Source organism: Rosa rugosa, chromosome 4 (assembly GCF_958449725.1).
Source record: "Rosa rugosa chromosome 4, drRosRugo1.1, whole genome shotgun sequence".
Classification (NCBI taxonomy): Eukaryota; Viridiplantae; Streptophyta; class Magnoliopsida; order Rosales; family Rosaceae; genus Rosa; species Rosa rugosa.
The window spans coordinates 14,412,991-14,425,683 of record NC_084823.1 but is presented as its reverse complement, the minus strand read 5'-3'; the positions used below and the strand labels follow the sequence as shown (position 1 = coordinate 14,425,683).

The 12,693-nt window shown below is 36.8% G+C and overlaps 2 protein-coding genes across 2 annotated transcripts; both read right to left on the bottom strand.

Annotated features, from left to right (window-relative positions):
- Positions 1 to 1,156: 1,156 nt before the first annotated feature.
- Positions 1,157 to 3,054, bottom strand: LOC133744389 (stemmadenine O-acetyltransferase-like). Its single transcript, XM_062172507.1, has 2 exons — positions 2,235 to 3,054; positions 1,157 to 1,863 (listed from the first exon to the last, which is right to left on the bottom strand). The coding sequence occupies exons 1-2, from the start codon at positions 3,052 to 3,054 to the stop codon at positions 1,307 to 1,309; spliced, it is 1,377 nt and encodes a 458-aa protein (XP_062028491.1). The 3' UTR covers positions 1,157 to 1,306.
- A 4,992-nt stretch (positions 3,055 to 8,046) lies between these two features.
- LOC133744388 (uncharacterized) lies at positions 8,047 to 10,071 on the bottom strand. Its single transcript, XM_062172506.1, has 7 exons — positions 9,692 to 10,071; positions 9,325 to 9,587; positions 9,017 to 9,244; positions 8,782 to 8,880; positions 8,607 to 8,699; positions 8,371 to 8,492; positions 8,047 to 8,062 (listed from the first exon to the last, which is right to left on the bottom strand). Exons 1-7 carry the CDS (start codon positions 9,939 to 9,941, stop codon positions 8,047 to 8,049), a joined length of 1,071 nt encoding a protein of 356 aa, XP_062028490.1. The 5' UTR covers positions 9,942 to 10,071.
- Positions 10,072 to 12,693: the final 2,622 nt, after the last annotated feature.

Below are 12,693 nucleotides of genomic sequence, written 5' to 3'. Positions count from 1 at the left end.
GTTCCAACGCATATATATCCCACTCTTCACTCCTCCTCTTTCTACCAAATCAATGATTCTTCCTTCTAGCTTCTCAATCCCAGCCCCTGGTGCTCAATATATGTTTGATACTTAATTTGACGGTGTTATAGAAGTGGCCGGTGGAGAAGATGATGATGTTCAAGGTCCATGTGAGAGATGTGAAGCTGACGCTCGACTGTCTGAAACCAGTGATCGACGAGATAGCGGAATATAACAAGGTATTGAATCAGCCAATGGATGAACTGCAGGACTTGAAAATGCATATTGAGGAGGGAAGAGATCTGGTTCGAAAGTGCTCCAAAGTTGGTGCCTGGAGTTTCTGCAAAAAGTATAGATACACCACCCGACTTCATCGACTCGATAAATCTCTGCACGCGCTCTTGCATCTACTGGAACTACAGAAAACAAGGGATATCAGGGAGACCTTGGTTTCGGTAAGGAACATAGAGACCGTCGTCCAGCGAATTGAAGGCAATATTTGTGTCAGGCAAAATCAGTCTGAAACTAATTAGTACGTACATACATAATTACGTAAGTGTAGTAGTCTAAAATCTACACTTATCATTTTATTTGTATTCATTTTACCCAAGGACTTGACTCCTCCTTTGTAATTTTCTTGCTCTCATTTTGATAATTGAAATAGAGGATAAAGAGCTGGAATCTTTAATTATTATATTGTCTGGCTTGGAGTGGTTGAAAATTTGAAATGGAAAACAAATATATACAGATAGAAGAGTACCTATATCCCCTTTCTTGAAGCTGCTTACTCTTTTTGTCTCCACTTCAAAGGAGTGAAATTTATTTCACTTCTTGGTCATCTTTCTTCTTTGAGAAATATTTAAAACCCTCTATATATATCTGAGCGTCTTAAGTAATTAATTACTTGAAATGATCATTGTTCACCAGTAAGTACTGTTGATAATTAAGGTCAAGGCTAGGGAATGTGAACGACGCTGGTATATCAGATGCATACATGCAAGCTGCTAATATATTTGAAAGGAATTAAATGCTTTTATTTGCGAAATGAGGTATTACGTGAAAATCACAATGCCTTATATAACCTTAAGGTTTACACGAAACTTAAATGACAGTAAATTAGGTTTAAACAAGATGTAATACTACTGGAGTATGTATATATTCGGAGGCCATGGCAGATAGTTTATCAGAACGCAGGAATATTACACTCGAAAATTATTTGTTCATCATCACAATCATTTTAGTATGTTTCTAAATCATTCGTCATGCATATATATCCCATATGTATAGATGAACATGTATACGCACGTCATACATTTAAAATGCGCGGGTTTGGAGAAGCAAATGCTAAAAATTGAGGATCTTTTTCCATTATAGACATTTGCTTTTCATCCATGGTCACCCATGCTTCAATGCCGTTATCCCTTTGTGTTTTGACGAACACAGTGAGGTTCCTAAAGGCAGGTCCAACTTTTCCCATGACCCCAATCCAAAATGGCTTTCCCCATCCAAAATCAATTTCATCGAGAATATTAATCCAGCTAGTGAACGCATAAATTTCTGGTGTTGGATCTAAGGAATCCATGTCCTCCAACAATTGATCGAGGTATTCAAAAATGGCTCGACGTCCCTCTTCTCCGCGCAATGTATCCAAAAAATGATCATGGTCAAGTCCATTGAGAGATTCATGTAATATCTTCAACAAATCACACAACTCATCAGTAGTCTCTGCCTTATCAGTAGGGTTGTAGACTGCAGTAGCCCACCAAAATAGATTTCCAATGGCGTCATCTGGCATTGGTGGCTTCAGTCGCCGCCTCAAGTTCACTGCATGTGCTACTACGGATGCTCTTCGTGATGTACCACCTGATGATGATATCCAAGACGCAATGCATTAAATATTGATGCTAAAAGAAATGTCGACAATCATAACCTTTTCTTATTTGACCAAAAAAAAAAAAGTCGGTAAAAACGAATAGAGATTCATTAGACATGCATCTTTCTTGATCATACATTTGCGTCAATGACAACTATATCAAAGTGGTAAATATAAAATAATAAAATTATTTAACCTAAATAAGGTCCTGGATAAAATAAAATAGATTCTTGTTTTGAGGTCTAAAAATAGTAAAATACTCATTGCATATGTCTATATTACACATGATTGTATCATAAAAATGTCCAATATAACCTAGCAAAGTAATGGCACGCATGAATGATATAGTATTGGTACGTACCATGTCTAGAAGCAAATGTTGCATGTTTCCAAAGAAAACAAGTGAGTGTCTCAACACGAGTTGGATTGGGCACAAGCTCGCTCTTTGCTTTATCACGTAATGTGGCTATGGCTTTAGCATCAAACACAAATCTCCTTGTAACATACTTCTTTTCCTCGAACCACGTGCTCTCCATGAAACTAAGATATTTTTGTGGTAAATTATCACTTGCTGGAAAAGTTGATGACGCTTGGCAGAGATTAAGGTTTGATTGTATTGCTTCTTCATGATCCCTACGAAAAACAGAAGCCCAAGACTTGAGGAAAATATTTGCCGTTTGTGCGTCAAATATCTTGTGAGACAGAGAGACCCCAATTGATATCCCACCACAAGCAAAAACACTGACTTGAAATGCTATCAAGGGCAACAGATCAGGAGATCCAGTTTCCTTGCGAAATGGATGGAACGGAACAAACCGGTTGAGCAACTCGATTTCTTGAAGCTCAAATAACTCAAACATGTGACATTTGACTCGGGCCTCTAGGTAGGGGACACCAGCATCAAAATTATGAATATAGAGGTTGTTTTTGGTCCGCCCGGAAAATGGGTAGTACTGAGTAAGGGTATGTGACAGTGAGGTTTTCAAATGGGCTAGGGTCTGGGGTACGTTGAAGTTGGGGTCAATAATGGGGTAGAAGAAAAGCATAGGCACATAAGTTGTTGGAATGAGCTGATCAAAGATGCAAAGCTTGCAAGGTTTTTGATGGGAATGAAGTGACGAGGAAGCAGCTACGGGTTTGATAGTATCTTTGCAAACTATATTTACCTCCATGTCCACCATTTTGCTAACTACGTATGGAGTACAAAATGACCTTTATATATGTTCAAGAAAGAGGCTAGCTATTAACTTACTAGTTGGGGAAACATGTATATATCTAGGACTTTGAGAAGAAACGGTTGCTTCTCTTTCTTTTCTTAATTACCTAACCAGTTTAATGATATATCTCCGGAAATACGTGTATCTGAAAAACTCAAATTGCAAACCATATCTATACCTCGGGAAGAAACGGTTGCTTTTCTTTTGCTGTTCTTTATATACGTCTTTTCTTCTTTTGTCTTAAACACTCTCAAATAAAAGATAAAGCGGTTTGGTGAAGTTCTTTACAAATATGATGATGGATGTCTTGTTAATCAAGGAAATTGGGACGTGGGTTTGGTGCAGTTGGTGTTTCAGATTTGGGTTTGGTGATGTCTTACTGATATCTTAGTCTTTTTTTTTTGAATCAAAGGAAATAACTTTATAGATAGAAACTCAATAGAGCTTGGTTACAAGCATATCGTAATACATCCAGATAACAATCGTGGAGTGTTAACAAATTACTAGAAATTTGTGTTAGCCTAAACAAAGAGTGACCATTACATACCCTTCCGCTGCCATCTACAGACAGAACAAGAAGATGTGGTAGTACCCACGGTGGTATATATATAGAGATAGGTCCACTCATTTGAAGTTTCATGGTCCGCCATTACAGAATAACTTGAATCCTCCTTCAGTACTACTCCAGACGATTCCGCACCCACCGAGCCTTGGGTCTCCACGGATCAGACCACCAATCCATCTCATTCACCTCATCCACTTCATTCCGGCGAGAGTCAAAAGAGATGATGAAGGTTTGAGGGTTAGATTGGGTGGTTTCCACACGAGGTGGGCGTTGGAGGGCCATCAGCAGATGGCTTAGGACAGAGACCGTAGCCGGCCGCCATTGTTGGAACGCAAAGCCAAGGAGGCCAAGCTTTAGGAGGCTAGGGTTGGAGCGCAGAGCCATCCCTGTGTTTTCGATTATTAACATCCTGTGTAGAGCTCAATAGTACTGATATCTTAGTCTTTGTGAGAGAAGACAACTGAGAAAGAGAATTAGGCACTGGTTATATATGGTATAACGAAAGCAAAATAATTATCAATCACATTTCAAAGACCTTGACAAAAAAACAAAGTTCCAGTTCAAAGACAAATATTAGTATAGTTTCTTGGTGTATCAAATTGTCATAAAGCAAAATGGTTCTCTAGCTAGAGCTTAATATTGATGGGTCTAGATTGTCTTCGATCAAATGGTTCCATAGTGTTAAGGGCACCATTAGCTTTTCAATCAGTCTATAATTAGTTACTTAATCAGGGTATTTAAGCATGTTAATATGTCTAGTGTCCTATAGCTATCAGATGATAAAGTAATCTGGAGTTCACATCCAAAATCAATTGGCAATAGATGGAGTGGCCCAAACCCTTATAAACCCATAAGCAAAGTTATATTTTTCCAATGTGGGAGTTATATTTATACACATTCTCAACATCAGACACGTGGCTTTCATCTGTGCAATCTCACATGGTATAAGTTCTACTGCTACTACTCTTTCTTGATATATCAGAGCCAATAGTTTACAATACAAGTCCTTTCTCTTTCAATTTTCTAGTTTTTCTTGCTTTTCTTCTTCAATCTTTCGTGGTATCTGTTTGGCTCCAAAATCAGTCTGGTTGAAAACAGTCTCTTTTGAGTGCGCAGGCGGGGCAGTCGTCAGGGAGTCCCTTGACGTGACTTCTGAATCAAACGCTGTGGACGAGGAGAGCACCAACCTCGTCACAAGGTTCTTTTCTATGCCTTTCGGAAAATGACTTCTTGCCTTACGGATAAGGGCTTGTGTTGTGATCTCTTGCGTCACCGAGTCGATACTCAACGTTGTAGGTTGAGCAGAGCAATCACCGGGAAGTAGGAGAAAGCAGGAGTTTGCTAAAGCGTGACTTTAGCTTCGCTGGGTTGCGAGGGCGTTACCCTTGCTTCGCTGGTTTTCAACTAGGTTGAAGGTAAGTTGCTCTGGAGAGACTTTGATAATCTGTGCGATTAGTTGATTGAAGAGTTGTGTCTATTGTGTCCTTGAAACCTAGTATTTATACCTTAGGGTTTCGACTGTTCCTTGCCATAGAATGATTATTGATTGAAGTTTCCTATTCAATCTCCGCTACTTGATTCCAATTAGGGCTCGTTTTCCTTATGGATCTCGGAATGGGTGAAGCTGTAACCCAAACCCAAGCAGACTTAATTTTGGGCCACATGTATCGGCCCGCTACACTAAACCCCCTAAAAGGATCTTGCCAAAAATACTTTTGGGCTCAAACAGTATCAAAGCGGGTTGTTCCACGTGTGCATGCCTCGCTGCCACACGAGCTCCATGTCACCTAAAGTTGTTCACGTGTATAGCTTGAAAATTCACCACACGTGCGGGGCATGTTGAGAATATATACATCTCACATGGAAAAAATTGGAGTTTGCTTATAAGTTTATAAGAATTTGGGCCACTCTATCTATTGCCAATTGGTTTTGGATGTGAACTCCAGATTACTTTATCACATAGCAGCCGAGAGGCTGCTTCGAAATAGTGATGAAGATCGATTGGGTTTGTGGTTTCTTTTCCAAGTGTAGGAGAAACATTTGGCTGATTATGGTCTTTGTGTATTGGGTTGAAATGACATTAGGACAGAATGCCTACCTATATTATGGTTGAGTCTAATTCTGCTGTTGTGGTTACACTACAAGAGAAAATGTCATCAGCGACAACCCAAAGTTGTCGTCAAAAGTCAAAATTTCTCGCTGAATTGAAAATGCGACGACTTTGGGTTGTCGCAACCAGTTGTCGCCTTATGTGTTTTACTGATTGTCAAAAGCGACGAAATTACACGGTTGTCGCTTTTCCAATATGCGACGCAATTGGTTCCTCGCATATCACAAATTGTGACACTCACAAATGTGTTACCAAAAACTATATGCGAGACTTTATATTTGTCACTATTTTTAATATACGAGGCTTTGTTTACGTCGCATATTCCATATGCGAGGTTTGGATGTTTGTTGCATTTTTAATTGGTGACGCAATTCTTTCCTCGCATATGACATCTTGCAAGGCAAGAGAGTGCGTTACAGAATGCTATAAGCGAGACTTTATATTTGTTACAATTTCCAATATAGGAGACCTTGTTTACGTTGCATATTCCGTCTGCGAGGTTTATATGTTTGATCAAAAATTTATATGCGAGACTTTTTTTGTTGCAAAAAATAACTGCGAGGTTTCATTTTTGTTGCATATATTAATATGTGACACATATGCATTTGTTGTAGAAAATTATATGCGAGGCTTCTTGTTTGTCTCCTATAATTTCGTCGAGGAACTTATTGCGTTGCATATTGAAAAAACAACAACCCTGTTATTTCGTCGCTTTTGACAATCAGTAAAACACATTACGCGACAACTGGTTGTGACAACCCAAAGGTGTCGCATATTTAATTAAGCGAGAAATTTAGTCTTTTTACGACAACTCTGGATTGTCTCCGATATCTTTATAAAGATATGTCAAATTAGCATAGTTGTCGAAAATATAAAATGCAAGATTAAATATTTGTTGAAAAAAATAATAGGCAAGATCGCATATAATTAATGTTGCATATAATGATTTGCAACATATGCAAAAGAATCATTTTTGTTGCAAATGACTTTAAATGAGGCTGGATTGTTTGTCTCATTTGATAATTATTTATTTAAAAATTTCAAAATAATTTGAATATTTAAAAAATTAATTTATTAATAATAATAAAAGATTTATTAAATCATAAATCAAATAGAGTTTACAAAATTTTACCCAAAAATAATAATAGCTAATAAAAAGAAAAATTGTTTGCCAAGCTAGACTAGCTAAATCCTAATCCAAAAATTACTAAAAATAACTATGAATCACAAATCTTCCTCCAAATCCTCTGTTTCAGAATTATCTCCATTGTTTTGGACACCGTCTTCATCTCTTCCAAAGACATCATCTTCTTCACTGTTGGGTACTACGATATTCATGTCAATGTTTTCTGTATCAACAAAGCAGCCTTGGCTATTCATCATGAACTTCTTCAACATTGTCATTAGCTGTGCATTTTGTGACCGCATAGTGTCCACAGTTGATTCAAGTTTCTTCACTTTATCTTGCATTACGTTCATCTCAGAACTCACAGATGTTGAAGATGTAACAGTTGGAAGCTCCATGCGAGGAAACGAGCCTAAACCACGAACTCTTTTTCCCTTCCTTCCACACTCTTCAGCCATGATTGGAATCTCATCCAAGGACTGAAAAATCGAAAAAATCGGCGAAATTTCGTCGAAAATTTCGTTTTTTTCAAGGCCCGATATATCCACACCATACCATCACAATTTCGGCCGATATTTTCGATATTTCCCGATATATCCCGATATTTCGGGATAGATTCGAAATATCCCCCAGAATTGAGAAAATTCCGGAACATTCCATCCCCTCTCACATGCAAAGTTAACATCTGTGGGCCCAGCACGTGGTGGATGAGTGGTTAGCTTGAAATTCAAGCCAAAAAGCCAACAACAACACAGCAAGGATCGAACCTTGGTCTTCCCATTACCCTTTGAGAGGGTTTGCCAACTCGGCTGGACAAGCTTTTGTGTGTTAATCACAACATTCTGATATATATTCATTTACTATCTAACACTCAATTACTATCTTGAATTATTTTTACTAAATGTTCAAAAATTTGACAACAACATTTCAAATTATAACTTCTATAAATAGTTGAAAATAATCTTCATACCTTCCACCAAAGAAAACTACTAGTTCCTTTCTTCACTTCTCATGGATACTACTTCTTCACTCTAAAATCTTAGTGTTAATTTTATTACCATTTAGTTCTTATTATTTATTTTATAGTTCTAATTAATGACATTTAGTCATTTATTGCTTTTACTTTTTGGTGTCTTAAATTAATACATTCCTACATTATCTCAATATACTCCTACATTATATAGGAGATTAGTAAAGTATTGAGATATTAACAAAAATAAGTTAATCCAGCAGTTATCAGCGATTCAGCATTTACCGTTTCATCTTAAATTAATTACTATATAACAAGGTTTATTCAAGGTTTTCTTTCTATATATAATAGACAATTGATAAAATAAACATATCTAAAAGTTTCACTTAAAATTTCCATGTTTTTCTTCAAATTTCCATCATTTTTCTTAATTATTTACCGAAATCGATATATCCTCGATATTTCCGTCGAAATTTCCGTTTCCGGGACCATCGAAATTTCCTCGAAACTCGATATTTTGGTCCTTGATCTCATCACGCGCAGTAACTTGTACAGATTCTGGTGGAGTACCCTCTGGTGCCTCCAGGGTTAGTTTCTCCTTATGCTCTTCTCTCTTATTTTTCAGTCGATCCTACAAAAATAAAATATAAAAACAAAAATAAATATGTTATTTACTTATATATTTAAATAGTAATTATTTTCCCAAAACTAATACGACTTTAACAAAATTGATAACAATACTTACATATTTATCACGTGCAGCATCACTAACCCAATTGCTATTTGAATCTTGATACATAGCTGCCCAATTGTCTATGAAAGACAAAGGATTGCCCTCCTGCAATTTAAAAAAATCTCCCAAATTAACAATTATTCAAGATAACATTTTAATTAACTCACTTGAAACTCATTAAATTTACCTTGGCTGTCCTCAAAGCATGTTGAATGAAAGGCATAGCTCCGCCACGATGCGTACTCCTTTGTCTCTTTCGGCTAGTTGAATTCTTCTCGCATTTATCCTTTATAAATATTGTGAGGTTAATTATGTACTCTAAAATTTTTAATCAAAGCATAAAACCGTAATATTATTTCTTTTAAAAAAACATTCAACAATAAAAATATTTTGAAAAAAATAAAAGAGTAAAGAATACATACAATATATTTTGGATCGGTGTAGAGTTTATCACATAGCCAATGCCACTCCTCTGTCGATCTCTCACCCCATAGATCAGGTGGAGGAAGTGTGGCTCGTCCCCAAACAGGTGTGCCACATTTTTGGTAGTGATCGTGCAACTTCCACTTGAATTGAGTATACGCCGAGCGCATCTTATCATCCACAAAATAGATAATTTTTGAATGTTCTATTTCCACGTCAAAGTGTATCTAATTAAGAATAAAAAATAATATAGTATGTTAGGAACAAAAAATATTAACTTTGCATTAAACCATTGACTTAAACTTACCGTCAATCCCTCTCGTAGTGTCCTCTTAATATTTCCTGGAATCTTATTCCATCCGCGGTAACATACCGGAGCTCGACTTCGAACCTCAATCCCTATAGGGGTAGTGAACTTCTTATTGCTGTACTCAGTATTTGGGACCCAATGCTCCTGGTCAAATACTATCTCCACCTTCTTGTTGCCATTGCTAGCAATCATCTCAATCATACCTTTCCCAGTTGTTTTGCCACGTGTTTTTTTCAATTCAGCAGGGGTAGAGGAATTCTCTGCATGATTAGATAAAAAAAATGAGAAGATAGAAACTGAAATTAATATCTTATATATCAAACCATCGTTAAGGATAACAAGTGACATGCATTCACATCTTTACCTGAGTTGTGAGCTGTAGGATGTTGATCAACTTGTGGCTCTTCAAATGGCAGTTCAGTTGTTGTGGCATGGGTGCTGCATAAGAAGTTGGTCTCAGTGCTGGTTGTGATGGTAGCTGAGAAGCTGATTTGGATGGTCTTGTTGTTGCAGTAGCAGGCTTCCGTATCATTTTTCCTAGGCCAACTTGCAGAGATTGAGAGGACATCTGCAACACATAACAAAAAAGAGTAAAAATACAAAAAGGAGTGCATGTGCACGAGTCCACACAATTGAAAACAGTAACTTAGATGAGAGAAGTAGCTATAGAGGACTGGGGACTTATACTAAACTATATATATTTTTGGGGCTGTAGCATTAACTTAATCGACATATATACACTGGGGCTTTTTGCCACTAGTTTTGAGCTTTAGATTAAAAACATTAATTAAAAACATTAACTGGGGCTGTATACCGTTTTGGTGGATGTGTTTGGTCCTAAACACCTTCAATCTGCAATTCCACAGAAAAGAAAGACAGAAATACCAACCAAGTCATTAAAGGAGAAGAACACTCATAACAAGGAATATGAAACTTGAAAAACAGAGATGCTTTACCCTGGTACGCAACGGATCGAAAATGAGAACCACCCAAAATTTGGAACAAAAAATTCATAAAAGACCAAATCCTTGAGCAATTGGAACAGAGAGTATAGGTTTTATATCTTCCGCACTATTCTACAAACCATAGCCAAATAGGCAAATAGTAAAAGGAAGGCTAGCAACTCTTAGTCTATGAGACCCTAGAATCAGTATATTTATTAGTTACTGAAGTTTATCTTGCTATTGAACAAAACTTTGTTTCAGAATTTCAATAGAACATCAAGATTACGAATATGATATCCAACTCTATGAAAATTATACATTAAAGTACAACAAGCCATTTGCCCAGAAATCAATCAATAAGTAATCAACTTTCTTTCTTTATCAAAAAAGCATTAAGACATGATCCAAACTCTATGAAAATCACATAGTGACATTTATACTCCAGTTTATCTTCCTATCCAGAAACTTCAATTGCATAGAATAGTTACAAGTTCGCACTATAATACGTACACCACTGGAAAAAAAAAAAACAAAATTACTATTTCATGAACCTTTATACTAAAATGATTGATTCTAAGCATACTTCAGATCGTCTTACTTTCCATCTTTTGTTAAAGAATTTCTTCCTTTGTAATCGTTATTGAGGGTCAATATGATTGGCTGTTCTGCTAGCTGCTAGCGGGTTCAATAATCAGACTAATTGAGATTGGAGAGCATAGGTTTGAATTAAGGTGGACTGAACAATTAGTAACAGAGACACGAAGCTGTACCTACCAATGTGTTCATGGGCTGAACAATTGATTCAGATTTGCCTTAAGAGGTTTTACCTCATCCAAATTCGCCTTGAGCGAATTTCACCTCACTCAAATCCGCCTTGAAGGAATTTTGCCTCACCCAGATTCACCTTGAGAGGTTTCATTTCACCCAGATTAACCTTGAGAGGTTTCATCTTACCCAGATTCGTCTTCATGGGATTTCACCTCCCTCAAATCCGCCTTGAGGGAATTTGGCCTCACCCAGATTCACCTTGAAAGGTTTCATCTCACCCATATTAACCTTGAGAGGTTTCATCTTACCCAACTTCATGGGATTTCACCTCCCTCAAATCCGCCTTGAGAAGATTCACCTCATCCAAATTCGCCTCAAAAGGATTTCATCTCACCCAAATCTGCCTTAAAAAATTTCACGTCGACAAGAAAATTCAAACAATAAGGGAGTAGTTGCACAAAAAATAAACGACAATTCTTATAAACCGCCGCCTATTTGGTTTTCAGAGCGTAAGTTAAACTTGTCACATAATCACTAAGCAACAACCCGTAAAAGTCGTCGCCTAATTGTTTTTTTGTGAGAAAATTAAAGTTGTCACATAAACATTAACCGACAACTCGTATAGGTCGTCGTCTAATTGGTTTTCAGCGAGGAAGTTCAGGTTATCATACAAACATTAAGTGACAACCTATACAAGTCCTCACTTAATTGGTCGTTTGCAAGAAAATTAAAGTTGTCACATAAACATTGACCGACCACTAATACAAGTTGTCGCCTAATTGGTCTTTTGTGAGAAAATTAAAGTTGTCATATTAACATTAACCGACAACTCGTAAAAGTTGTCGCCTAATTGATTTTTAGCGAGGAAGTTCAGGTTGTCACATAATCATCAAGCGACAACCTGTAAAAGTCGTCACTTTATAGATCTTTTGTGAGAAAATTAAAGTTGTCACATATACATTAATCGACAACTAGTAGAAGTTGTCGCCTAATTTATTTTCAGTGAGGAAATTCAACTTGTCTCATAAACATTAAGCAACAACCTATTAAAGTTGTCGCCAAATTGATTTTCAGCGAGAAAGTTCAGGTTGTCGCATAATCATCAAGCGACAACCTGTAAAAGTCGTCACCTTATAGGCCTTTTGTGAGAAAATTAAAGTTGTCACATATACATTAATCGACAACTAGTAGAAGTTGTCGCCTAATTTATTTTCAGTGAGGAAATTCAAATTGTCTCAAAAACATTAAGCAACAACCCATTAAAGTTGTCGCCAAATTGATTTTCAGCGAGGAAATTCAAATTGTCACATAAATATTAAGCGACAACCCAATAAAGTTGTCACCAAATTGATTTTCAGTGAGGAAGGTAAGGTTGTCACATAATCATTAACCGACAACTCACAGAAGTGGTCACTAAATCAGTATTCAGTGACAGAAATCTAGTTATCACATAAACATTATGCGACAATTCACAGAAGTCGTCGCCTAATTAATCTTTTGCGAGGAAGTTAAAGTTGTCACATAAACATTAACTGACAATTGGTAGAAATTGTTGCTTAATTGATATTTTGCGAGGAATTGAGTGTCGCATAATGTCATATGGGCGACAACTGTCAATTTCTTACAAATTCCTACTTTATGCGACAAATTGGTT

Coding starts and splice junctions, on each gene's coding strand:
- LOC133744389 (XM_062172507.1), bottom strand. CDS start 3,054: ATGGTGGACATGGAGGTAAATATAGTTTGCAAAGATACTATCAAACCC. Junction 1,864..2,234: donor AACATTTGCTTCTAGACATG/GTACGTACCAAT, acceptor TATCATCATCAG/GTGGTACATCACGAAGAGCA.
- LOC133744388 (XM_062172506.1), bottom strand. CDS start 9,941: ATGCACTCCTTTTTGTATTTTTACTCTTTTTTGTTATGTGTTGCAGAT. Junction 9,588..9,691: donor TCCTACAGCTCACAACTCAG/GTAAAGATGTGA, acceptor CTAATCATGCAG/AGAATTCCTCTACCCCTGCT. Junction 8,881..9,016: donor ACACCGATCCAAAATATATT/GTATGTATTCTT, acceptor ATATTTATAAAG/GATAAATGCGAGAAGAATTC.